This window comes from Conger conger, chromosome 1, assembly GCF_963514075.1.
Source record: "Conger conger chromosome 1, fConCon1.1, whole genome shotgun sequence".
In the NCBI taxonomy this organism is placed as follows: Eukaryota; Metazoa; Chordata; class Actinopteri; order Anguilliformes; family Congridae; genus Conger; species Conger conger.
The window spans coordinates 28,629,596-28,657,237 of NC_083760.1; the positions used below are offsets into that span (position 1 = coordinate 28,629,596).

Consider the following 27,642-nt stretch of genomic DNA (forward strand, 5'->3'; position numbering starts at 1 on the left):
ATGTACTTATAAAAAATAATACACAATTAAAAATGCATGTTACTTTTAAAAATCAAAATTCCCTCAAAAGCAATTCAGACCATTGAAGAGATGTTTACAATGTTACGCGATTGATTAATTAATTCGTAAATTATTGAATACATTTGGTAACAGACGTAACATTGTGATATATTTGTTACAATATATCCTTAGATATTCAAATCCGTAACATAAATAAATGAGTGAAAGAGCCTATATGTTACCATTGGGCGGGCCATGCATCTAAGGGTTAAAAAGTCAGTGTCTACATTATGTTTAATGTAGCTAGTTTATTCGTTCACTGGTTTCACAAGATTAGGTGATCCGTAGGATAATTATTGCAGTTAAACTGTGTAGACGATCAGCGAATTCACATAACATGTCCATAATTTAACAGAAATATTACAATTGATCAATTTTTAAAAAATCGAATTATCTTCAAATTAATTGTGTTCTGCCGATAGTTTTCTGATTATGGGTCTGCGAAGCATCTGCAAAAAATAATTCGAACATCCAAAAAAAAGAAAAAGATAAAATAAATTATTCGAGCCTTCAGGTTGAAGAATTTCAAAATAAAAGTTCGAATTGGCATATGACGGTGGAATCATAAACCCTAAAATTATTTTTGTTGACATGAATAAATTCCTATGCATAAAAACATAACATAAACATTGACATTGATGAAAAACAGTAATATTTAATATTTATTTCACCAAATAGTCTATTTCTGCATGCACAATTTAGAAATCAGTCTTCTGGAAAAGTGGAAGAACTGATAGGAGATGGACCTAAAATATATCTAATTAGGCATCACATTGAGGAAGCTTTAATCAGGTATAATTCAAGCAAACATTTGTGAGGTAAAACAGTAATCTAAAAATCCCATTTAGTCACCATTCAATAAATATAAGTGTCCAATATTTTAAGATAACAATACATTAATACCATATATGTGTGTAAGTGAAAACGCAAATATATTCAGGAATCAATTTCACACACAATTTGGTCAGGTTCCTTTGTTTTCACAGAAGAGTAATATTTGTATCCTACGTGCTCATAGACTAGCCAAGTATGAGAACTTGAAATGATCAGCTTAAGTGATTATGTATCAAAGAAAGCTTGCATGTTTGCAATTTACAACCTATGTTATGACTGAAAGATAATTTGCACTCATCCCATTCATTTTAGTTCAATAGCCTACTACAAAACCGTAAACAGGAAAAAATGTATTCTGTATTTTATTTTGAATTATTCAACCATAAGTCACTTGCGGAAGTTATACCCCGTGTAACCCTCGCTTGCCTTAGCGCTTGAAACCGATGCTTGTTGATACAGTTAATTGATAAAAATGAGAGCGTTATATGTTTTAAAAAGGGCTTGCATCCAACAAATTGCATTTACGTGCACAGGTACGTTAGCAAGAGCTATTTATTTAATCGTTCACCAAATAAAGTTATTTGCAGTCAGTTAAGAAGATAGGACATCTTAAAATGTCCTTTCTCAGTACCTCGATATGTTAACTTACTTTTTATAAACACTAACCAACGAGTTGGCATAAATACACAAAGTAACGCCTAACCTTATTTTAAGGTTTAATTTCAATGTCTTGAAAATGTGTCACTACCTTCGACTAAGTTACAGATACTAGCTAGGTAGCTTAAGTAGCTAAATGACAGCTATACTCACTGGTTTACTCTCTTGATTTCACTTTTCGTACAGTATAAGCAGGCTAATTTATATCGGCTACAGTTTAAATACCAAGCTAACCGATATAAGCGTTGTTATTATTCCTATGTTGTGTGTAACAGCAAGATGGAGATGGACCCAGAGCAGAAGTTTCTCCAACACAATTCCGGAGAAACATGCGCCGAACAACACGATGTTCAAGCATCTAACTTCCAAAATCAAAGCAACTGGTCCTATCTCAGTGGCTGAATACATGAGGGAAGTTCTAACCAATCCGGTGTTGGTGAGTGATCAGAACACAAAAGCAGCCTCAACTTTTAATTCAAAAGTGTTATAATCACAATATCTGAGGGAATTTTTTATTTTTATTTTCCAGGGATATTATGTGAAGAATGACATGCTGGGAGCAGATGGGGATTTTATTACGTCACCGGAAATCAGTCAGATCTTCGGAGAGGTTGATATGACTTTTATCCCAACATCAACATTCAGATGTTTGTCCATTGTTGTTACCTTCGCCTGTGAAATATATATTTGTATAAAAAGAGAGTGGAGTTTTAAAGGGACTGTTGAGAGGTTCTAGTGTGGGCTAATACATTTTCAGCATGCTTATTTTCTGGACATTATCATTTATTATCATTTATTAACCTTTATTTATACTGGGAAAGTTGACTGAGCACACATGCTCCTTTGCAGCAACGCCCTGTTCGTGTATCCCCCAGTATCCTGGAAAACCAGAGAATTGCCCTGGCTGGGATTCAATTTAGGACCTTGTTGCTGTTAGGGCGACAATGCTACTCACTGTGCCACTGTGCCACCCCAAATGATGTCTGACATGCGCACATGTAATGTACACACATAAACAACTTGGCATAGAACAGGGGTGGGAAATTATAGTATTTTGAGAACCACTCTGTTTGCAGGTTTTCCACATGGCTGATTAGCTGTGTACACCAACACTGTTTCACCCATACGCAATAAAAGGTTTAGCCTAATATGGGGGCATGAGAACAGTATTCATCTGTCATTCAAGTAATTCAGCTAAAATGTCAGATAGTACCAATGACTGCACTCTTTAAATAATTAAGAGCAGGAGTTGGCTTGAGATTTAGTAATGGATATGGACCTCCTGCAAGTTTCACTCTGGTGACAGCATTAGGAGCCCTCAGTCGCAATGCTCAAATTACATTGAGTGAATGTGATCGATTGTGTACAGTTCTTAACTTGTTACTCACTCTAAATTATTTCAGTTATGTTACTGAAGTAACTCTCTGGCACTTTTCATGTTTTTTCCCAAATTTGTTATGCAGTTGCTCGGGATCTGGTGTGTGAGCGAGTGGATGGCAGCAGGGAAGCCAAAGGAGTTTCAGTTTGTGGAATTTGGTCCTGGAAGGGGTTCCCTGGCCAGTGATATCTTGAGAGTGAGTGCAAGATTATATTACATTACATCCCGAGTGAGTGAATCATTATATTACATCCAGAGTGAGTGAATCATTATATTACATCCAGAGAGTAAGCGTCTCATTACATTACATCCCTAGAGTGAGTGCATCATTGCATTACATCAAATCCTGAGAATGAGTGGATCATTACATTTCATCCTGAGTGTGAGCACATTATTACATTATATGACATCCTGAGAGTGAGTGCAACATTATATTACATTAAATCCCGAGAATCAGTGCAGTGTTGCATTACATTACCTCTTGACACTGAACATGTAATTGCAGTGCATTATCCAGGTCATATCCAGATGGATTTATTAAACAAAATGCTTTGCTGTATCTATACTGTGCCATAGTATAACATGTGAGTGCTACATAAACACTTACACTCAAAATTGAGTTTGTCCAGCTTACCCTCACATCTGCACTTCAGGCTTATCAAAAGCCATGATAATGGAGTTGGGGGATCCATTGAGAAAAATACATTTACTGTACTTTCATATACAAGCCACAGGAGGGTGCTGTTTCCTTTTCTAATCGGATGAGTGAAAACAGACCAAGTCATCTTTTAGCATTTGCTCTGTAGATCTGTAAATCTGTAACATTTGTAGTGTGTGATATGCTGCGTACACCCCCTTCAAAAAACTTAAAGGGAGTCATCTTTCTTTCCTGTGGTAGCACTCTTGCCAATTGTTTAAAAAATATGACTGTAATGAAATATTGCTTTTGGAGGTATAATTTCTGTATCCACCAATGATACATTCCTAAAAATAAATTTGATTTAGATGTGAAGCTCCGTATATCATACAATATACGGTACATGTAACCCTGTATCCCTGTGAAAATGTAGTCTTTTTCATGTGATGGGAGATAAATTATCTGCGCAGTCCTATATTAGACGTCCGGCCCCATAGACACCTTGTGTCCTCTCTCTCAGGTGTTCAGCCATATTAAACAATGTATTCCGTAGGCCAGGTGTGACCTTGTGCCCTCTCTGTCAGGTGTTCAGCCATATTAAATGATGTACAGTAGTCTGTAGGCCAGCTATGACCTTGCGTCCTCTCCCTCAGGTGTTCAGCCATATGAAATGATGTATTCTGTAGGCCAGCTGTGACCTTTCGTCCTTTCTCTCAGGTGTTCAGCCATATGAACTGATGTATTCTGTAGGCCAGTTGAGGCCTGGCGTCCTCTCCCTCAGGTGTTCAGCCATATGAAATGATGTATTCTGTAGGCCAGCTGTGACCTTTCGTCCTTTCTCTCAGGTGTTCAGCCATATGAACTGATGTATTCTGTAGGCCAGTTGAGGCCTGGCGTCCTCTCTCTCAGGTGTTCAGCCATATGAACTGATGTATTCTGTAGGCCAGTTGAGACCGTGCGTCCTCTCTCTCAGGTGTTCAGCCATATGAAATGATGTATTCTGAAGGCCAGTTGAGACCTTGCGTCCTCTCTCTCAGGTGTTCAGCCATATGAAATGATGTATTCTGTAGGCCAGCTGTGACCTTGCATCCTCTCTCTCAGTTGTTCAGCCATATGAAATGATGTATTCTGTAGGCCAGTTGAGACCGTGCGTCCTCTCTCTCAGGTGTTCAGCCAGCTGCGGGTGGTGCTGGGCGGGGCGACCGTGTCCATTCACCTGGTGGAAGTGAGCCCCAGGCTGAGCGAGCTGCAGGCTCGCAGTCTGACCGGAGACCGCAACCAGGTGTTCGCCAGCGAGAACGCCCCGGCCTACCGCCAAGGGACCACCAGCACAGGCCTGCCCATCTCCTGGTACCGCAGCCTGGACGACGTTCCTAAAGGTGCGGCACATTCTTCAAAAATCTGTTCTAAGTCCCTTACTTAGAGCTACCAAATGATGATTGATGGTCTGTTCGTTCTAGTCCTGGGTCAAATACGTAAGTGTTTTGGATTAAAATACTTTTCTAAGCTTTACCGGGCTTGTCTGGTGTATTGGAACCTATGAAATACTCTCAAAAAAAGCAAACTCCATCTTCTGGTCCTCTTGGTTGCCTCAATTGCACCAGGCCAGATCAATGGAGCTGTGGAAAGTGTTTGAATAACAAACAATTACGTATTTGACCTAGGTCCATCACTATGAGGCCTGATCGACTGGAGGTGCCACAGTTGGGCGGACCACGTTTGCGCTCCATAGTCAGGTCATCCTTAATGGGGTTTCTGTATTTTGTAGAGGACAGAAACAAGCCCTATACTTCCACATTGATGTTAGTTACTTAGTCAACTTTATTATCCCACAATGGGGATATTAATTTGGCTCCAACACACAGCATGAAAGACTGTACAGTAAATACATGGATGTTTTAGAAATTGGGAAATTTTGTCATTATGTGATGGAATTTGCCCTTTTCCCTTGATTTAGGCTTCAGTATCTACCTTGCCCATGAGTTCTTTGATGCCTTGCCGATCCATAAATTCCAGGTACATTTTTGCCCTTTGTTTAACCTCCACATACTGTGCCTCCCTGTCAAATGTTAAATACCATCAGTGCTAGTAAGAATTTGGGGTTACAGTTCAGTCCTACATACTTCCATGGGTTATGCACCATTGGTTCGTCTCCACAAGGCTACTTGTTACAAAGCCTGCTCACTCCTCCATGTTATGTTAGGGTGCAAAATAATTACTAGCCAATGGTTTAGACCAGGTTAGGGCGATTAATCAAATAGCATTTTTTGCCATAATCGAGCAACCATAGACCAGGGGTGTCCAACCTTATCCAAAACTAGCTGGTGTGGGTACAGGTTTTTGTTTTAGATTAATGCTAAGACACCAGATTCAACCAACTGATGAATCATGGTCTTGAATTAGCTAATAACTGATAATCATGGCCTTTTTCGGATAAGTTTGGACTCCCCTGGTTTATCTGTTCATGGTGCAAGTGGCCCAGCAGTAACTGGATGGGTGAGTAGCATTTCAAATTTGTAGAGTAAAATGGGAAAAGTGGGAGGTATTCCAGTCCTTGGGACCCACTTGCCAGAAGGTTTTTGTTGTAACCTGGACCTCACACACTGAATTGAATGAATCATTGATTGAATGAATGAACCAATCAAACCACCAAAAATGCCCTTGATGAGTTCCTGGTTGTAACAAAAACCTTCTGGCAAGTGGGTCCTAAGGACTGCAGCTGAGAAACAATGCTACTTTTAATAATAATAATAATAATAATAATAATAATAATAATAATAGGTTGAGTGCTTTGCAGAGAGTGATACGTGCCTGTTTGTGAATGTTGAGAAAACCGAGCGGGGCTGGAGGGAGATGATGGTGGACATTGACCCAGAAGATGCGGCCCGGTTACGGTTCGTTTTGGTGCCGGCCCCGACTCTGGCCTCTACCACGCTGATACAGGTGTGAAGCACTTTTAAAACCTCTCCTCTTTCAGTCACCATCATACAATGAGTAGAATTGTAATATTTGTGTATTTTCACACCGCTTCCTGGAAAACAATTTGGATGTAAATTTTACGTCATGTCGATCAAATGTCTGTCAATTTTCCATTCCCCTTCAATCAATATCCTTTTCATGCAGTGACACACATCTTCATTTGACATCCCCCTCCTTATTTGACGTCAGTAAAATTGACTCCCTGCCCTTGAAAAAAAAAAAAAATCTTTGAAGGAATCCACCAACATTTTGGGAAATATTTTTTTTTTCTGACTTACCCAGACGAGATGTTCGATTTCATTTTCGTTTTTGTACATTCACTGCCTCGGTTTCCATGTTAGCATAACGTGTTAGCTTAGCATAATGACTTGAAGCCTATAGGAGTCAGTCACCTACCTCCTTCAACGTGAAGAAATACACCTTACAGCAACTCCAGAGCCTTATTTACACAATGTATCATGTATTTGAAATACATGTGAGGGGTAAAAGATTTTAAAACGAGAGACGTTTTCAGAGAAGTTAGAACTAAGTTGGAACTATAACCGCTGAACACACATGTATCCTTCTGTGTTCCGCTGGTTGAGCACAGTAATCCGCATGCCTTCTGAAGGCACTGAGTTACTACCTTCTTCACTGCGTTCAACCAACATTTCTCATTTTTACAATTTAATTTAATTTAATTTAGCTCTACGCTAAGCTAACACGTTATGCTAACATGGAAACTGAGCCAGTAAATGCAGAAAAATGAAAAAGAAATCTGGCTAAGTATGAAAAAAGCTATGTTTCCCAAAATGTTGGTGTATTCCTTTAAGCATGCCCATGCATGCAGAAACATTTAGAGAGGCAGGTGCTCAAATATGAAAAAGTATGGCATGCATTTTTTTTAGATAAATGGGGGTGGGGGGATTACTTTGTTAATAATGATGGGAGTGTAGCTGTCGTTCGACAGCTTCTCCAGAGGACAGTAAGTGGCTTTGTGAAAACGGGTGCGTTGCCCTCCACCCCCTCCCCAGGCGGGTGAGAGCAGGGATCATGTGGAGGTCTGCCCGGAGGGGGCCGTGGTCATTCAGAAGCTGAGTACCCGGATCGTGGAGGACGGGGGTGCGGCCCTGATGGCGGACTACGGCCACGACGGGACTGGGACGGACACGTTCAGGGTGAGCGCGCTCAAGTCATACCTCAGGAGTCTGCATTGCGTCGGCAGCCTTTAAGAGGGAAGGGCCTAAGTCGTCAGGGAGACCTTAACCCATTTGGGTCCCAAGCCCAATATGGGGTTGTGGCTTTGGTTGAGAAAATTGGGAAAGTTGAGAAGATTTAGGAGAGTTTTTATAGGGGCTCAAAACAATAGTACAGCTGTCATTTTGATTGGTTGAATGCCATATGGCATTTACCTACTATGTGGCTGCCTGTCAGTGACTTGCCTGAACCCATGGAATGGCATTTGCTGTTCGCAGCACATTACATATTACATTACTGGCATTTGGCAGGCGCTCTTATCCAAAGCGACGTACAGTTGATCAGACTAAGCACGAGACAATCCTCCCCTGGAGCAATGCAGGGTTAAGGGCCTTGCTCAAGGGCCCAACGGCTGTGTGGATCATATCGTGGCGACACCGGGATTAGAACCACCGACCTTGCGTGTCCCAGTCATTTACCTTAACCAACCGGCCCACAACGTGATTGGTTCAGATAAAACTCTTAGCACTTTGATAAAAATCATTTGCTTCATTTTCTTTCTGCCCCAGAACTTCTTTTTCATTTAGCCCCCACTAACTTGGAAGATAACTAACCCCACAAAAGAGGGGGAACAACACTAGGCCAACAGCCGCTTAAAACGCTTGTCGGTTTTCTCAAAGGGTTTTCGGGGACACAAACCCCACGACGTCCTGAGCGCCCCGGGCACTGCTGACTTGACGGCCGACGTGGACTTTGGTTACCTGAGGAGGACCGCGGGGGACCAGGTGGCCTGCTTCGGCCCCATAGCCCAGCGCACCTTCCTGCAGAACATGGGCATCGACACGCGCCTACAGGTGAGCCATGCTCCCAGGGTCTCACTCTTACACGCCTGTAAAAGCCGTGCCAGTTGCAGGAGGCCAAGTCAATATTTTTGCGTGGTTTATTTCTCTTTTCAGGTTGGGTGACTGGTACTTATGGGTCGATATTAACTTTGAAATTATTTAGTTTAGTCTATTTAGCCTTTTTTTACCTATTTTTACTTCAGAAAACAGTCTACACTTTGGGAAAATTTCATATTGGGCTACCCTTTTTTTTTTGCGTTTAACAAAAATTTCCATTTCATGCTCAAAAGTAAAAAACTAACACATTCGAAACTAACAAACCTAAGTTAAAGTTAAATTTACCAGCTGAAGCTATTTTAACCCAAATTTGTAGACTAAGGTTTTCATTTCAGGCACTGGATCCTCTAAAGGGTCTCTGTTATTTAAAATGTGCTTGGTGTTACTGCAAATTCCTCTGAGGGAACACTGGCTCAGTTGCACTGTGTCCCTGTGAAGCCTTACTCTGTCTTGCTTCCTCCCAGGTTCTGCTGCGGAACTGTCGGGATGCCTCAACCCGGGCCCAGCTGATCCGGGGGTTTGACATGCTGACGAACCCCGCGAAAATGGGCGACAGGTTCAAGTTCTTCGCTCTGCTGAACCACAACCGACTGGCCCCACCCCCTCCGCTGGAGAAGGGGAAGCTGACCCCACTCCATCTGGGGGAGAAGGGGAAGAAAATGGCGCTTGCACCCCTTCCTGTAGCTGGATTCAGCGAGCTGAAATTTTGAGGACCAATGAGGGGCACATCTCACCCCCTTCTCAGACCAGGGGGCACCTGCCTTTAATCCACCATTAGCTGAACACCCATACTTGAACTTTGAGCCTATTGACCTGTAGGACAGGAACCTGTAAGCTGCCATCTGCCTGGCCTGGCTACAATATGGCTTTACACTCCTTTGTCCATTCAGAGTTATGGAATTTGCTCCCAGCAGGCATTGCTCTTCTTTACAGTAATGGAGAGATGTGAGGAACAATGCGTTGGAGCGGAAAAAAAACATGGAACATCGTCCTGGTTACCATGGAAGCCAGGCACTGATCTTGATCTAGCCCACATTGGACCATCAGAGAGGGAACCACTGCAGGAGACACAGTTTAGGAAAATGTTTTCCTCCTGGCCAATTTCATGAAACCAAACATTTCTGGAATGACCATGACCTTGTTAGACCCAGTAGAGCGTATTTCTGCACTGTATTTCATTTGTGTCCAAAATGTGTATTACATGCTAAAGTGTTTTGGTGTTTTAACATACTGTACAGCGGGGACCAAAAGTCTTGAGGACCCTACCAAAAACCGATTGTTTTCATTATTTATCAAGAGCTAATCCACTTATGATACTCTTAATTATGCCTGTTTTACAACAATACTAATTTTTCTAATGATACAAGTAAAGAAAATGTATCGGTAGGTATTTATTGAATATTAAAAAAATGTTTGTGCTTGGGCTGTGACTGCCATCCACCTTGATTACCATCTTCAATCTGCTTAGCATTGCAAAACCTCATCTTCTATTTCATCCCTCCACCTTCTCCGCACTTCCCACAGATCATCTGGTGATGTTTGTTGAGTTTGGCCTTTTCCCTCATCAACTGCTCCCACAGGTGTTCAGTTGGATTACATGCCTGGTGCCTGTGATGGGAATGCCATCCTAATATGCTCTCAATAATGTATTCTTGAATAAGAATAATAGTATTCCTTGATAAAAAATGTAAACCTGGACTTGGTAGTGTCCTCAGCCTTTTAACCCCCCGTTGTGTGTGTAGAAAATACTGAGCTTGAATTGAGAGGTTATTTCCACAAGATGGACCCCTCCCCCTCCAGACTCACAGCCCTTGCATACACGCTCAGTTGTGGAACATCCTCTAAAAAGGGGATCACGTAGTCCAACCGCACCATTGGCATGTGGCGCCCTCACCCCTCCTGCACATGGTAGTCCCCAAGCCAGTGATTTTGGCACAGTGTTAAACCTACATGCCGGCAGCCTGTAGCGTAGTGGTTAAGGTACATGACAAGGTCAGTGGTTCGATCCCCAGTGTAGCCACAATAAGATCCGCACAGCCGTTGGGCCGTTGAGCAAGGCACTTAACCCTGCACTGCTCCAGGGGAGGACTGTCTCCTGCATAGTCTAATCAACTGTACATTGCTCTGGACAAGAACGTCTGCCAAATTCCATTAATGTAATGTAATGTAACATATGGGAGATGATGCTATGGGCAGTTCTCACAGATGTGCCTGGTTTACGCCAAGACGATAACTTATCTTTTTGTACAAGACAAGCTGGAAGTTTGTTTTATTTAAGAAGACATTTTTGTGGCAAATATAAAAACCAAATTGAAGGAGGTTGTAGCAATTTTATTAAGTCTAAATACTATAAAATGTACAAAACTACTGACACCTGCCAAGTCCAGCGGCAACACAGATGGGTAACGAGGTTCCCAGGATTGCATCTCGGTCCTCCCGCCTCCTGCGCCGTCGGTGAGGCCTACACTCTGAACCTTCTCCCTGCTTTACCTGGCAGGCTTCCCTGCACAGTCCAGGCTGGGAAAAGCACTCCGGAGGGGGCTTCATTCACAAACTGATTGGCCCCTCTGCCACAGTAATTGAGGGAGAACCACCTACTTTTCTGTGCAGTGATTTTGCCACCATCCGATAAGAGGACACCATGGTGTTGAGCCTCCAGCACTTGCCAAGTGTATTCAGTAGGTGTGTACAACATTTATTTGGGCAACCATATTTTAAGTTATGTAAACTTATGATTGTGGGTAGTGAACAATGGCTTAACCATATGCTGAGAAGACGCTAGACCTTCTGGCAGTGTCAGTCTCCTTGCTCCCAAATAGTGCTGTTCCCAGTGATTTGCCCTGACCATATTTACAACCCTGGAGGAGCAAAAATTGTACTTTGAAACCATGACTGGCAGGTTGGAGGCAAGGCACCATTTCAGCTGTCTGTCTTTTTTTCCACTGGGTGAAGGACATTCTCTTACTGAAGGTGGTGGACTGAGGAATAGAACGCTGACCATAACTCAACTGAGGACATTTCTGTCACATTAGCTGCATTATGTGTCCTCCATCTTTAAGACCACTAAAAAGATGCATTGCTAAAGAGTCACGTTTTTCGGAATGTTAAGCAAGAATGTTGCTTCATGGGTCCATTTCACTGAAATGCACTTTCAATAACAGAAAAAAGTTTTCCATAGCTGGAATGTCTGAGCAAACGCAAATGTATTCAGGAATGCAGACAGTCCTACCAGCTCCACACAGTTGGTCCCAGTACTTAACTGCATTGATGTGCTGCATGATGTGATGCATGATAAGGCAAAAAAAAGGGGCTTTTCCCTCCACTTCTCGGAAAAAAACTAAAAAACATGCAATGCATAACCCATGAAGACCATGCTAGTACTGTATCAGATATCACCAGTCTTTCAGTCTTTGAGGTGGGTTCTTTGCCTCAATTGTTCTAGTACAATCTCTCATATATGCAATATAAATTGTAAGGCTTACATCCATCCAAGTGTCCATTCTGCAAAGCAGAAAAAAAATAGCTTGGGCGGGGGGGGGAAATAAAAAATATGAGTCATTTCAGTTACTGACATTGCACTTGGAATGTTGCTCAAGTAGCATGGATGAGAGGATATTGTTGAGAAAACAAACAATTCATCACATCCTGATTGTCATGAAACCACACTGACAATACTTGGAATAGGCTTTCCAAGATTTGTTTTAAGGAAACCATAATAGATAATATATATTTAACTTAAGATTTTTGCTCTCGTTAAGGGGAATTATGAGTATTCAGTAGCTTTTTTTAAGCAATGGAATGTCAGCAACTACATTAGGTAGTTGACAAAATTTCGAAAACATTATTTTTTTGTGGAACCCCTTTGAAAAATATTAGTTTTTTTGCTGAAAGAAATAAGCAGCAGCTGTTGTTTTTTCAAACCTTTGCTTGAATTTTAGGGCCTGCCAGACAAGGGTAGCTGACCGATAGTGCAAAAACATTCTACCCCTTGTTCAATACAAATATGTATTGAACGCATTAGCCTATATATTACGTGTTCCAGTTCAAACAAACAAAACAGCTGAAAATCTCTTGGAAAAGCAAAATTCATTTAACCTAGTTTTGCAGAGATGGCAAAAACACTCTCTCACACTTAAAAAAATAGAACACGGAAACCAAGCGCAAAAGTGCCCTTTACTCCTTCATATGGCCCAAGCTTTTACCCTTTCTCTGGGTGGGGTGCAATTGCACTGACTATTCCCATTCTGAGACAGAAAAATATAGGGGAAATTATATTTCAAACCAAATACGTTCAACAGCTGCATTTTTATGGCTTGTTAAAAAAGGCAGTATTTTAAGTGGAGAGAGAGGGGCCTTTGGTTATTCTCTGAAATTGGTTTCAGTCTATTTAAAGAAAGGGGAAAAGGAGAGCACGTAGTCCATCGGTCTCCTATCCACCGCAACGGAACGTTCGGGCTGTCGCGCGCACGGCGCCACCTCTCTGCTCCACGCAGCATAGCGCACCGCTGACCGGCTCAGAACAAACGTGCTCCTTCGCCCAGAAGTCGAGCTCCGGCAGCGTCCAGCGGTCTCTGTGGCAGCCAGTTTCAGAGGAGGGAGCACTTCCCAAGGTCTCTTGCAGGCGGAGAGGGTTTCTGCGATCCCACTGCATAGTGCGTGGGCTCAGACGCTCTCTGCCTCTAGGGCCCCTCGTCCATGTCATCCAGATTGGGCGCCATGATGAAGTGCTTCGGGTAAAGCAGGCTATGCCTCCTGGCGTGCTCCTCCCAGCGCGCGTCGTCGCTCTCGTGGGTGATGTAGCGTTCCCCTCGCCGCGTCTCGAATTCCCTGAGGTCCAGCCACGTTTGGTAGTCCTGGAGGGGGAGGCCGGAGTTTAGCGTTGGTACACATGTGGCCTGGCCTAAACTGACCTGAGAAGGCCCTAAGACAGGGGTGCACAACTCCAGTCCTCGAGGGCCGGTCTGGTTTTTCTTTCAACCGTTCGCCTTGTTTTAAATTTGCTGAGAGGTCTATAAATTACCCTGGTTCAAGCCTGTACTTGAGCACAGTAAAATTTTTAGGATACATTTGCAGTCTGCAGCTCTAGCCGGTACTCATACACATGTTAGATAAGATATGATTGAGTCAATTAAATAATCGCGACCAGAAGTTGGCACAAAATCCTGAGACAAATCGGCCCTTGTTGTGCACTCCTGCCCAAAGAGAAAGTCACAAAGCTGGAGCTCAACAGCCTGTCGATCTCAATAACCTGATCTGAGTCCATTAAATTGATATTCAGCACCCTGAATATGTCATCAAGTCTGCAGCTTTTACTGAGCACCTTGTGTTTCTGTTTTGTAGACTGGTCATTGTAAAGTTCAACCTGACATGAAATTGCTCCAATTGTAGTGAACAATTCATTCATAACAAGGACGCAGAGTATTTAAGGTGTATAATTTTATGGCCTACCATGGGGAAATGTCCCATAATCAATTGTAACAAAATGCAAATCATCATGTATTTACCTGTAGCCATGGGTGGCTCAGGGACTTGTCTACACTGTACCGTTTCCTCATCTTCACTTGAAGAAGGTTGTTTATCAGATCCGTAGCTGCAGGAGGAGATGAAAGAAACCAGTAACAAAAAGTTAAAAAGCTGTAACTGAAGTAGAAAACAAGACTACACAAGGCGGACAATGTGGATTTTATGCTTCACCATGCAAAATAACACCTCCTTTTACTCAATAAGGAAAGAATTGAGCTTGACGTCACTTCTTCGTCAAGAGTGCAAGCAAGGCATTGTGAAATGGCTCACTTAAAATTGGGAGTTGGTCCACATTCTTGTCCCAATTTGTAAAATGAGTTAATTTGTTTTGTGGACTGTACAGTTGCGATAAGGAGCATGTGACTGGGTGCAAGATTAATGTGAAATGGACCCAGGGAAACCTGAAAGCTGTAGTCTCCCAACATGCACATGGTGACAGTGCATTAGCACCTGTTGGGTCACTTGGTCCAAGATGGACTGGGAACCTGCATTTGAGTCATCTTGTTGGCAGGGCTGTCTGCTAAAACTGAACTTCTCCTCAAAGCTTACACATTTTCAAACCTGTAATAGCCACAGTTCAGCTGAAGACTTCAAAATGGAAATGCTTTGAGCATTTATGGCCACTGTTGAAGTTGCGTGATAGGAACATACTCATCATGAGTGCTGATGGCACACGGATGGCATTTTATGTTTTTGCATTCATCAAAAACTGAGAGCACTGTAAGTTTCTGAGGACAAGACGGCCTCCGTTAGAAGTTATCTTGAACTTGAACTGTCTCTAAACTGCCCACAGGTTTCTGAGGCAAAATTCTGCTCCCTGTAGACAATAAAGTACTGTAGAGCATCATTGGGAGGAGATAAAGTAGTGGTAACCTAATTTACCCCTAATGGGACAAGGGAAACTGAACAAGGCCATGCCCATGAATCCGCTTACCCTCCCCAGAGATGTCCTTCCAAGGCGTGGGCGGGTACATGAAGGCTGCGTTCTGGATCTGGTCATTGATGTCCTCATCCTCATTGAAGGGGAAGGTGCCACTCAGGCTGACATAGACGATGACACCAACCGACCACATGTCCAGTGAACGGTTGTAGCCCTTGCTCCGCAGGACCTCAGGGGCCAGGTAGGCTGGGGTGCCCACAACCGAGCGGCGAAATGACTTCTCTCCGATGATGCGGGCAAAGCCAAAGTCACAAAGCTTCACCTGTCAGCAAGCATGAGGGAAAGAAATGTCAGTGTATAAGTAGAAGCTCCAGATGCTAGTCTTGCAAAGAAGCCATGTCATATTTTGCCAGGACTAATACATCCTTGAAACAGTATGTTGATTCAATTTCTTTAAAAAGTAGTGTAATAGTTGTTTAAATGGAACCAAGTGGAATTCATTATGTGGTAAACTTTTTTTGTTAGCTTTGTAAATCTACCCACCCCTAAGCCCAATCCCAAAAAATCTGGTTTTAAGAAAGACAGAAATATGCATTAAGATACAAGAAAAGACAAGCAGCTTTGACTGACTATCTTTTCTGACAAATACAATTTATCTGCCAATAACTTCAGCCTAACTCCTGTCCAAACCCAATGCATTCATTGGGACGTATTGCTGGCGAAACCTTGAGGAGTGCCAGGGTATACCATTACACACCTGAGGGAAAGGTTCGGCAGAGGCCAGCAGCACATTCTCTGGCTTCAGGTCACAGTGGACAATGTTCTTGAAATGCAAGTGTCTCAGCGCCACCAGGATCTGTAATTAATAAGATTTTGGTGCAGGGTATCCAGTTAGTTTTTTTGTGTCAACTTATTTCTACTGATTTAGAAGACATTGTTATGTACAGCAACTTCCAATGCATACAAAGTTGAACACCAGTATGAATGAAAGTAGCTAGAATGTAATGTAAAGTGCTATTATTTTGGTCCAAGCCATCAGAATGACTGGCGAGTTGCTGCCCATAGGAGGCTGACCTGAGTGACCAGGAACTTGGTGATGCGCTCAGGGAGTTTGCTCTTCTCACTGGATAGGATCATTTCTAGCATGTCTCCGTGGAGTTTCTCCATGACAACGAAAACCCTCTCTGGGGTCTCAAACATGCACTCCAGGTTGACAATACCAGGGTGGTGCAGGTTCTGTGAGGAAGGGAGGCAATGAGCCCACAGAGATTAGGGCTACATACTCATCACAGCGATGATCCCATAATTATGATACCACAGGCACCATAACGATGACCTCTGTGACCCACAGATAATGACCTCACTGAAACTTAAACATAAGACCCCACCAGACTGCGTGAAGACGGAGAGAACCCCACAGAAATGACCACTGAGTGAAGATGAACACAGCATTGGTCTCCATAGGTACAGGGATGAACGTTCTCTTACCTGAAGAATGGCCACCTCATTCCTCAGCTGGCTCTCTTGCTTTGTGGGGAACCTCATTTTGTCGATCACTTTGATGGCAACGTCCCGTCCCGTTTTCCTATGTTTCCCTTCAAACATAAATGAAGCAGACAACTTCATATAAAATGTAACCACATATAGTTATACCACAACTTGGATAAATACTAATTTCTGAGTAACTTGTGTAACTTGTTTCTACCCAGATAAAAAGCTAGCTATGATAAGTCCTTAGGCATCCAGTCTCTAGCTTGTTTTGTTAACTAATTCATTCTAGCTAGCTAACATTAGCACTAAGTTTTCATATCTTAACATTGATTGACAATGTTACCTGTTTGACAATGTTACTTGGCTCAAGATAACAGGCTTTCTGAAGGCTTTTCTGACTAAATGTCAGCTTCCCCACACAGATTTCAAAATACTTTTCTCTCAAGGTTTTTATGCCCACTGCTGCCATCGACAATGCATTATATCTCTTCTCTCTCTTTTCGGTCAGGTTTTCATTGCACCTTAGTTTCCACTAAGGTGCTGATAATGATTATGATAAGGTTGATTATTCTTCGTCTTATATTATTATCAGTAGTAGTAGCAACAGTAGCAGTAGGACTATTATTGAGAGTAAATAATACAACTACATCTTTTTTGGTTTGAATATTCATAGTAGAGCATTAAGTAACTTGTTGACAAATGCACAATGTGGCAGAATTGGGAAAATAGTGGTGTGAAAACAGACATGCAGGAATTCATCTACTTACCGCCATACACAATCCCAAACTGCCCCGATCCCAAGACTTCATCTGCAAATATCTGGTAGATAGAGCTGACATCCTGCCAAAAGACAAAGTCATGTTTCCTTATCTTCTTATTCCTACTGCAACAAGAACAGCAGCAGCAGAAACTACCACAACTATCAGATTTTTTTTGTAGATTGTTTCATTGTTATTTTTGAGCACTATTGTAACACATAATTCCAATGTACCTATTGCATGCATACACATGGCAATTACTACTTGTTTTCATCAATCTGTTTCAATAAATCAACAGCACTTACAAAAATCAACATCACTGCTACTGCTGCAAATATCCTAAATATATGTCACACTGTATGACTCCACAAATATAAATGGTAAACTCCAAAACTGGGAACTTTCACCAAATGATGAGACTCCACCAGAATCTCAACCTCAGAATGTTTTCAACTTCCATATTCTGCTACGTGTATGATATGTAAACTCAGCAGATAGAGAATAGAGAAGTATAGAAAAGGAAGCCATAAACAGTTCTGAGAAGCTGCCTTGAAAAGAAAAGAGAAACTATACTCACCACATTCTCCTGTATCTGGCAGTTAGACACTGATATGCTGATAGACAACTCTTCTGGAGGAGGGCACAAAAGGGGAAATATGTTTAGAGTTTAGTTTATATAAGATAATGTATAAGATCTATGGGATATCAGTCCTATATTCCATACAGCATCCAAGTAGGAAAAGCTAAGAGCATTGCACAACAGCTTTTACGTCTATACCTCCCAGATCAGGGATCATCACATCACATCACACCCCTGAGGGCTGAAAACTGGAACTGGGTTTTCCACCCTCCCTTTGCCTGGGAGTCAAGTGTGAAGTCTGGTCAATCAACAGCATAAACTGTCTAGTTACCCTGGTGTAAAATCCGGGGTTTTTTTCAACAAGGTTATTACCCAGGAGAAAAGATAACCAGGGCTGGATTTGGATTTGGATCTGAAGGCCAGATTTAATAATCCCTGTCCCAGACAACAAATCCCACTACAGCAAGTATCAGCAACTCTGGCCCTCGAATCGAAATCCAGCCCTGGTTTTCTTTTACCCCAGGCCATTTGTGCTATTGATTTGGCAGACAGTCTTCACACCTGACTCCCAGGTAAAGGTAAAACCAGCAGTTCTCGGCCCTCAAGGACTGTGTCGTGTCTGGCTGCAAATATCAAGAAATCAAGGTATGTACCCCATCAGTAGTGAGAAGTGCTCAGTTCAGCTCAGGCTGAAACCAGAATCTTAAGGAAGTGTAAAACACCTGTGTGAAAACCCAGTGAAAGCTATTGTGGAACCGCAAAGTAGTCACCAGAGTTTCATATGAATCCACAAAAAATACTGCAGCATAGTTCTGACAACACCACTGTAGGTAACTGAGAGTAACACTGTGGATTTTGAAAGCCACGCCGGCAAAATCACGCTGCTTTTTGAAAGCGATTCAAATAGGGTGGGGGGAGAGAGCCAGCTCATCTGTTTCGCTTTATCATAATCTGGCATCTGGCAAATTCAGAGTGCTGGGCCCTTGAGGTCAGAGCCTGCTTGTATTCTCTGTGCAGTTTTCATTCACTCTTTTTCTTGCACTCCAATTTTTCTTTTTGGACTAAAACAACTTCTGGTTTTATTATTGCTGTAGAGAGCTTTGTGTGGACTGCTTATAAGAGGTATTATTATGACTAAGAATAATAATAACAGTAATAATCATCATAAATAAAATTGTTAAATAAAAACCTGTGCAATGTGTTTTCCTTTAAAATATTCATTAAAAAAAATTCAGCGTTGACACAAAAATTGAAAAAATAACGATAATAAAAAAGCACAGGCCTTCACTTTAGAACAGTGAGCAGAGCTGGGGCTGTCCAGTGGAAAGGACACCATTTCATTTCCTCAGGTATTGGACATATTCAGAAACACAGAGTGGACAAGATGTCCGGCCCTGTAGGGCTCCCTGGGCTGTTTGTTGCCACAACACCTCTTTTGACCGTTAGAAGTCCAAAATTACCTATTGTACCTTTGAAAGACCTTGTTTCTAGAATAATCATAACTTTTTATAGCATGGGTATAGTGCGGGTACAGAAATCAAGCATTGTGTGAAAAAGATAAGCATTTTCACAGCCTGTTACCCAGTTCCAAAATCATCATAACGAATCATGGTCTTTTACTTGATAATTTAGATTCTCAAAGCTCACATGCATGCTAGCCAGTCTGATATTTTCTTATTTTGCACTACTACTTTCCTACCTTAACCCTCATATTATTTTATGTAATGATAACCCTCATAAGACATTATCACATTATTCCAATACAGAATTCTTGACACTTGTGTGATTGTTGCCTTCTTGTATGATGTCAAATGACTAGCCTTTTATCCATAAATATGAAAAATCGGTGAGAAACATCTAATTTTAAGCCTAAGGTACAGTAAGTGAAAGTTTGGCACCTGTATGGGAAAGTGCCACCCGAATCATCCACAAAGAAATCTGAGATAAAAATAAAAATGGTTGTATAGGGTCAAAATAACCCCACACAGCACATGCAAAGTTGGTACAGGACATTATATTTATTGCATGTTTATTATTTAATCCCACCAAATTAGACAACTATAAAAATTATATAGTATCAAGATTATTTTATAATAATCAAGAAAGTTCAATACAAGATGATAATATGAAGGTTAAGGTCACTACATGTGCATGTCAATGGGACTTTTCACTTTCATTCCGCGCATTTATTCCACGCTACCTTACAGTCACAATTTCCAGTGCGAAGGGAATTGTCTTTTTTTTCACCTCATGCGCTACATTTATTGTTTAACAATAAGCGGAAACCATACATGCAAAAATATACATACATACACGCATACAACAGTAATAAAATACTAGTCGTCATCATCACCTCTCCGATAGTACTAATATCAAGAACAAGAATAACAATAGACGTGACACTAGCAAAAGGTGCTTGGTAGTAAGTATAATAATAATAATAATAATAGCAGGAAATTGTCAGTGGGAGAAGGTACTCACTGTGGTCTTTGGCCTGCCCGGCTGTGGTACAGACACTGGGTTGGGGGGTGACGGGCATCAGCGCCTGTCGGATGGCCTTCTCCCACCCCTGGGCCACCTCCAGCCCCACTCCAGACGCAGCCAGCCCCGGGTTGGTGCAGCTGCCCGTGTGGTTCTCGCCCACATAGTAGACCATGGTGTCGGTGATGATCTGGAAGCAGTGAGGGTTGCTGCCCTGGGGCAGACTGCTGAAATCCCGGGCCAGCTCCACCTGGAGGATCTCCGACAGTGGGATCTCCTGCGCCGGGAGCGACGGAAGAGCCAATCAGAGTCCTCCAGAACGGGCCTCTTCCACCCACCCCCCCCCCCAAGCCAAAATACACACTGATCTCACTTAACACCTCAATGTCACCTCAACACACTCCCGTGTCCCCCTCCCCCCTCTTTCCTCGACAGACAGCAGGATCCTGTACGGGGTGGTGGACGCGCACTACTGAAGAAAAGCTTAGGGCAGCGGCCCCTTTCCTGCAGCTGCACGGTATGAAACTGCTCAAAAAAATAGTTTAAAAGGGAGGCAGCCACCTCCTGACCAATGGGAGCTCGGCTCAGCCCGCTGGAGGCTCCCCCGCACTCTGCTAGCGCAAGCGCCAAACGAAGCGCCTGCGGTTTTCGCTGGGCGCACCATGTGACCAAGCTCCCTCCAAAGATTAAAGGCCTCTGTTGATTAGAAGGCAGGGCGCAAGATTTAAGTCTGGGCACGAGCCAGGCCGACAGCCAGAGAGACACAACGACTACTGTTCCCGGGGGTGGCCGCTGGCCGAGAGCGAGCGAGAGACACCGGCGGAGTCCCCAAACCCCCCCACCTCCGCAGAGGAGCAGTAAAAACCGCAAGTACAGGGCCTTGACTTCAAAGTAGGAGGCTCTACAACTTTCAAATGCAAGGACGACAATAATGCTGGGAGACGCTTGCACGCCACACTGCTGCTGCTGGCCAGAAGAGATGAAAGGAGGAGAGTAGGAGACTGAAATGAAAGCCACGCACCCGTGGGTTTGGAGACAGCTGTGGTAAGAGGGGGGAGATAAAGGGGGGGGGGGGGGGGGGGTGGTTGTGATACACTATAGATGCAGGGTCCGTCAGGGCAGCCAAATGGCATCACTGCAAACTAAAACCCATCGAATCCGCCGAGAATGTTCCGGGGGGAGAAATGCAAACAGCAAGCCGCTGTGAGAAGACGAATTAAAACAAATCGCGAGAATTGCAGTAGCAAGCAAAAATAAATGTTTAATTACAGATGCCAACTCCGTCAAGTTGCTTCCTCTTTCACTCTTGGACTAGGTTCAACAGCAGGACGATAATAAATGTTTCTATTAAAATGCTCATAAACACACCCCGATGTCTCAATTGCTTTGGCAAAGCAAGTGATTTAAAAAAAACCTTGGTTGCCAATGCTGGGAAACAGAAAGGATCTGAAGTCATGATGGGAGAAGAGTTCCCTGACTACGCAGAAACAACACTGTGCCGTAACACAACTTCTCTTCTCTAATAAAAGCTCCCGTGAAACTGTGTGGTCAGGCACTGACAGACCCAGTAGAAACAGTTGCCTGTTATACAACATATTCACAATCAAAACATGGATGGTTTTATAGATTTTTCTTGGATCAAGTTCATATTATTACATCACGGTGTTCCTGTTATCTTGTTCTTATCCTACACTGCAAGATGTTATGGTAGTACTGCATAATTAAATATGTAATTAAACATGCACTTATTAGTTCTGAATTTGTTGAGAGGGTCATTTAAAATAGATAATACATTTGGTAATTAGACATCCGATTCAGGACTGCATCAGTGTGTTTAATGCACTGTTTAGCTAATGCATTGAAACTCCCAAAGAGAGCTCTTACTATGGTAAACTACCCTTAGAAAAGACCACACAACTTACATCAGTCAGACTGCATGATTATGTGGAATAAAAAGGAATGCACCCAGCCAAAAAATAGGAGAAATGTACTGAAAGGCAGCAAAAGTACAATTTCTCAAAACTACACAAAGACCTCATTTTGGGGGATACCCATAATGATAATATTCTCAGAGAGAAGGCGCAGAGGATACTCTACATTATACTTGTAATGTACAGGCTGTTTTATGATTATAATACCTGAACACCGTGAAGGTGCACACATTCAGACTGAAAGTAAATAAAGTACAGCACTCTCAAAGTCCATGAACAATAAACCCAGGATCCATTTTGTTAGTTCTGTGGATTCTCTGGCCACACGCTGGGGAGGTGACAAGCACACACTCCCACTGCACATTCACAGTGCCACATTTGTAAGCTGTTACACAGAAGGAACAAGGCATTTGTTTTTAAGCCTATTTTCTAATCAGGCTCCTATTCAGCTCCTGTGGGATGCCAACAACCCTCTTAATGAGAGCCGTTGGCAGGGAAATGACATGTTCTGTTCTGCTTTGTCAAAGTTTATTTTTAAAATGACATAGTGCACTGTCACAAAACAAATATATTCTCCAAAGCATCCATCATCTCAGCTTGAACTGAAATGTATTTTTCAGAAATTACACAAAAAGTTTAAATGTGGTTTGGTAGCCAGATGTCCCGAAGAGGAATTACCCTATACTGTACATTCCATTCAAAGAAAGCCTCAAAAATCATGGACTGGTTAAGATCAATGGTATAATGGATTCCATCAAGTATCAAGCATCAATTTTGGCTGACAATCTGGTTGCCTCGACCACAAGTCAGGGACTTGACTGTAGGTGGACTTTCCAGCTAGAAAATGACAGAAAGCAGTGGACACCAACCCTGTTCCTGGAGATATACCGTCCTGTAGGTTTTCACTTGAACCGAAATTTGGCACACCTCATTCTACTAATTAGTAGCTCAACAGGATCTTCAGCTGTTGAATGACGTGAAGTTTGCTGAGGTTGGAGTGAAAACCAATAGGACAATAGATCTCCAGGAACAGGGTTGGTGACCCCTAACCTAAAGCATACCTTAAAATCCACACAGAACCCAAGAATGTGAAGGATCTTGCAAGGATATGCATAGAGGTATAATCTCTCCAAATGTGTTAATTAACCTTGTCAAGTATTGCAGGAAAAGACTCTGTGCTGTAATCCTTGCCAGAGGTGGATGCACCAAGTACTAAACCAGGGGTGCCAATAAAAGTGGTGAAATCTTTTTTTGGTACAGAATTTTCATATATTGGTTTATCTGAATTGTCTCAGGCGGCACGGATGGTGCAGTGGGTAGCACTGCCGCCTCACAGCAAGGAGGTCCTGGGTTCGAATCCCCGTCGGCCGGGGCCTCTCTGTGCGGAGTTTGCATGTTCTCCCCGTGTCTGCGTGGGTTTCCTCCGGGTACTCCGGTTTCCTCCCACAGTCCAAAGACATGCACGTTAGGCTGATTGGAGAGTCTAAATTGCCCGTAGGTATGAGTGTGCGAGTGAATGGTGTGTGTGCCCTGAGATAGACTGGTGACCTGTCCAGGGTGTATTCCTGCCTTTCGCCCAATGTATGCTGGGATAGGCTCCAGCCCCCCTGCGACCCTGATCAGGATAAGCGGGTTCAGATAATGGATGGATGGATGGATGAATTGTCTCAATTGAGTTTATCTCAATTACATATAGATTCATCACTTTATTTGGTATGTATTAGACTGGTATTTATTGAGTGTTCTGCTGCTGTAGCATACCCACTTAAGAGGTTTGATGCATTGTCTGTTCAGAGATCCTCTTCTGCATTGTCCATCCATCCATCCATTATCTGAACCCGCTTATCCTGAACAGGGTCACGGGGGGGCTGGAGCCTATCCCAGCATACATTGGGCGAAAGGCAGGAATACACCCTGGACGGGTCGCCAGTCCATCGCAGGGCACACACACCATTCATTCACACACTCATACCTTTGGGCAATTTAGACTCTCCAATCAGCCTAACGTGCATGTCTTTGGACTGTGGGAGGAAACCGGAGTACCCGGAGGAAACCCACGCAGACATGGGGAGAACAGAGAGGCCCCGGCCGACGGGGATTCGAACCCAGGACCTCGTTGCTGTGAGGCGGCAGTGCTACCCACTGCACCATCCGTGCCGCCCTCTTCTGCATTGTGGTTATTTGAATTACTGTCACCTTCCTGTCAGCTTCGACCAGTCTGGCCCTTCTCCTCTGACCTCTCTCATTAACAACACATTTCTGCCTGCATGTTTTTTGCACCATTCTCTACAAACTCTAGAGACTGTTGAGCGTGAAAATCACAGATCAGCAGTTTCAGAGATACACAAATCACCCTGTCTGGCACTTGGAGTCACATTTCTTCCCCATTCTGACATTTGCATTAATAAGCTGGTGTACAGGTCTAGCTAATAAATTGCTCACTGAGTGTATTTATTTTTTGTGCATTGCCAATAATTCTGGATCCCACTGTATGTGTTAATTTGGGTGTTCCATTTACTGGTTTGACTTAAATTCCAACAGTCATTTCAAAGAGAGTGATATCTCAGACTGAATAAACTTGAATAATATGAGCGAATACAAATATGTGTAGGTGTGTTTATCTGTGTCTTCCATTTACAGGTATGACTTGTTCAGTAGCAGTCCGTCTGATCTGGTCATCCAAACCGGGTGTCTGCGGTTCTCCGTCTGGCACCAGGGCTGAGTGTTCGGTGACTAACGCGACTCGTACACCAAGAGAGAAACACAAACGCAACCACGCTCCATTATGGTCGTTGGTATCTTCTCCACCGCCCACACTGTCTCCACAAGACTTTTTCCTCCCTCAGCTAAATCGCTGGGTTTGGTACAATATCTACCCTGTTCCGATGCTGATCCAGCGTCTCCGCTGCCAAAGCGGGAATTGCAGAACAACCCACGGTTGGCAACCCCGTGGTAGGCTGCGTGTATAATAAGCCATTCCAGTATGAATATACAATTTGATAAATGCTGTTCATGAATTATTGAAGGCGCGCTTTAGCTCAGTCCAGACTGTGGAAAAAAAGGAAAGCGGTTTTGTGAAACTAGAAGATTGACTGATTTATTGGCAATTGACTACTTTGTACATCATTTATAACTTGGTTGTCTCACTGCACCTCACACTGGACAAGCCATTTGAGCCAATGGGAGAAAAACTGTAAATCAATGTGATCCCTTAAAGGGGCAGTTCATCCAAGTCGAATCATACTTTAATTTCATTTTTGGGTGAATTCCCCCTTTAAAATAGATCCAATGAAACTGCTAGAAAATAGAAGGATACACAGAAGATTGTTGGCCGGATGTAAAAAGTGAGTCAGCCCGTCCACAGGAAATGGTAGTAATAACTGAAACACTGTTTACCCAACAAATCACCTTGGAATTTTCAGAGACCAAAGAGCCTCCAGAATGACTGTTTCTGATAGCAGATAAAAGTTTTACAGGGTAGCTCATGAAACCAATAACATGAAAGGGGATTTCAATTACTGTATGTATTGCAGCACCTGTAGGTGAAACCTACCCATTTTCAGTTTCCCTTACTTGTGTGTATTTCTTACACATATCAATTTCAGACGTTTCATCATCATCAGTGAAAAAGCTAGTGAGAGCTACAGTAGAAACCATAAGAAAGGCAGTATTGGAGAAAATATACACTCAGTGAGCACTTTATTAGGTATTTATTAGACTTATTTTTTAGATGTATTGGTCTTCTGCTGCTGTAGCCTATCCACTTAAGAGGTTTGACGCATTGTATGTTCAGATACGCTCTTCTGCATACCACTGTTGTAATGGGTAGTTATTACAGTTACTGTCACCTTCCTGTCAGCTTTGACCAGTCTGGCCCTTCTCCACTGATCTGTCTAATTAATAAGGAGTTTCTGCCCACAGAACTGCTGCTCACTGGATATTTTTTGTTTTCTGTTGGTTTTTCGCACCATTCTCTGCAAACTCTACAGACTGTTGTGTGTGAAAATCAGCAGTTTCTGAGATATTCAAACCTCCCTGTCTGGTACCAACAATCATTCCAAGTCACTTAAATTTAATTTATTCCACATTCGGAGATTGGTCTGAAAAACAGCTGAACCTCTTGACCATGTCTGCATGCTTTTATGCATGTAGTTGCTGCCACATGATTGGCTCATTCAATATTTGCATTAACAAGCTGGTGTACAGGTCTGCCTAATAAAGTGCTCAGTAAGTGTATTTAGTAGGCTGGTGTGGTGATATCAGGTGTTTCAGTCTTGAGAGGCTTTGATCTGTGAGGGAGTCACATGCACTCATACATACAAAATTGTGCCTCAAACAAGCAGGTGAGTAGCTTAAAAACACATTGCAGAATGGCTATTGTCATTGTAAGCTACAAACTGTATTATACATAATGAGAAGCATAAAGCCAAAATGCGATTGAAGAAGTGTGTACACAGAGTATCATCAGTGAAAAATTCTATTACTGATTAGTAAAATAACACTCACTTTTTAATTTTCCCTTACCTTGTAGTACTTGGCTGCAGTGTCGTTCTGAAATAGGGTCAAGCTCTTGCTGTCCAGTCTCCAGTAATGTCTCTTTCTCTGAGAAGACAAGCAAGGGGAAACATCCCACTGTCATACAGATGAAGTAGTGCATCACCACCAGCTCATTTATTTACATAATCAAGAGGAAGTTCCAACACTTTTTCAACATCTACAGTTGGATATTTCTCTGAAAAATTCAAGTAATCGAATAGCAGTGCCCAATTCGGAATTTTTACCCCTTTTTTATGATTTTATGACCGATTTTATGTTTGGGGCCTAATTGAGTCCAACAGTTTAAATAAACACACAATTATCGTAATAGAAACATTTTAACACTTTGGTTGTTGCCTTCTTATTGTTTCCAAAATTAATAGCCTTTTATCCATTAATATGAAAAATCTGTGAGAATCATTTTAGATTCATTTTAGACCTGTATGGGAAAGTGCCACCAGAATCATCCGCAAAGAAATCTGAGATAAACATAGAAATTGTTGTATATTTTCTTACATTTTATACTTACAGAGGGTCAAAAGAACCCCACATGACATATTTGTATGCAAAGTTGGTACAGGACTTAGCATAGCAGTATGTTTATTGTATGGTTACCATTTAATCCCACCAAATAAATAAAAAATCACACAGTATCAATAGGAAACAAGGTTAACTGATTTCTAAGAGATGTCAAACACTAACTGGGGTCAAACTGACCCCAAACATAATAGGAGAGTTACCCTGCAACCACTGAGTGACAACCCCAGCTACTTATTCACTGTGTCACTGACATGCACTGTAGTGACTTCATAGTTGTAGTGAGTTCCGAATTTCAGTTTAGG

General features: G+C 42.4%; 2 protein-coding genes across 3 annotated transcripts in view; one reads left to right on the forward strand and one right to left on the reverse strand.

The window, feature by feature from the left end:
• The first annotated feature begins 1,300 nt into the window (after positions 1–1,300).
• On the forward strand, positions 1,301–12,136 carry ndufaf7 (NADH:ubiquinone oxidoreductase complex assembly factor 7). Its single transcript, XM_061243215.1, has 10 exons — positions 1,301–1,427; positions 1,827–1,987; positions 2,081–2,161; positions 3,015–3,125; positions 4,732–4,945; positions 5,524–5,582; positions 6,396–6,509; positions 7,559–7,702; positions 8,402–8,575; positions 9,085–12,136. Exons 1-10 carry the CDS (start codon positions 1,367–1,369, stop codon positions 9,328–9,330), a joined length of 1,365 nt encoding a protein of 454 aa, XP_061099199.1. The 5' UTR covers positions 1,301–1,366; the 3' UTR covers positions 9,331–12,136.
• prkd3 (protein kinase D3) overlaps positions 10,937–27,642 on the reverse strand; it is a 76,491-nt gene continuing 59,785 nt past the window's right edge. For both annotated transcript variants that reach the window (XM_061243204.1, XM_061243195.1), the window contains exons 10-19: positions 26,789–26,866; positions 20,334–20,610; positions 17,850–17,902; positions 17,282–17,354; positions 16,512–16,618; positions 16,098–16,259; positions 15,781–15,879; positions 15,078–15,345; positions 14,125–14,210; positions 10,937–13,473 (exon numbers count right to left, since the gene is read on the reverse strand). In XM_061243204.1, coding sequence (XP_061099188.1) covers positions 13,300–13,473; positions 14,125–14,210; positions 15,078–15,345; positions 15,781–15,879; positions 16,098–16,259; positions 16,512–16,618; positions 17,282–17,354; positions 17,850–17,902; positions 20,334–20,610; positions 26,789–26,866 — 1,377 coding nt within the window. In that variant the 3' untranslated portion in view covers positions 10,937–13,299. The remainder of the gene's footprint in view (positions 13,474–14,124; positions 14,211–15,077; positions 15,346–15,780; positions 15,880–16,097; positions 16,260–16,511; positions 16,619–17,281; positions 17,355–17,849; positions 17,903–20,333; positions 20,611–26,788; positions 26,867–27,642) is intronic.

Bases quoted from the DNA above. Each gene is read 5' to 3' on its own strand.
- ndufaf7 (XM_061243215.1), top strand. From the start codon at position 1,367: ATGAGAGCGTTATATGTTTTAAAAAGGGCTTGCATCCAACAAATTGCA. The intron at 4,946-5,523 runs GTGCGGCACATT...CCCTTGATTTAG, and splicing joins CCTGGACGACGTTCCTAAAG to GCTTCAGTATCTACCTTGCC. The intron at 5,583-6,395 runs GTACATTTTTGC...GTGAATGTTGAG, and splicing joins TGCCGATCCATAAATTCCAG to AAAACCGAGCGGGGCTGGAG.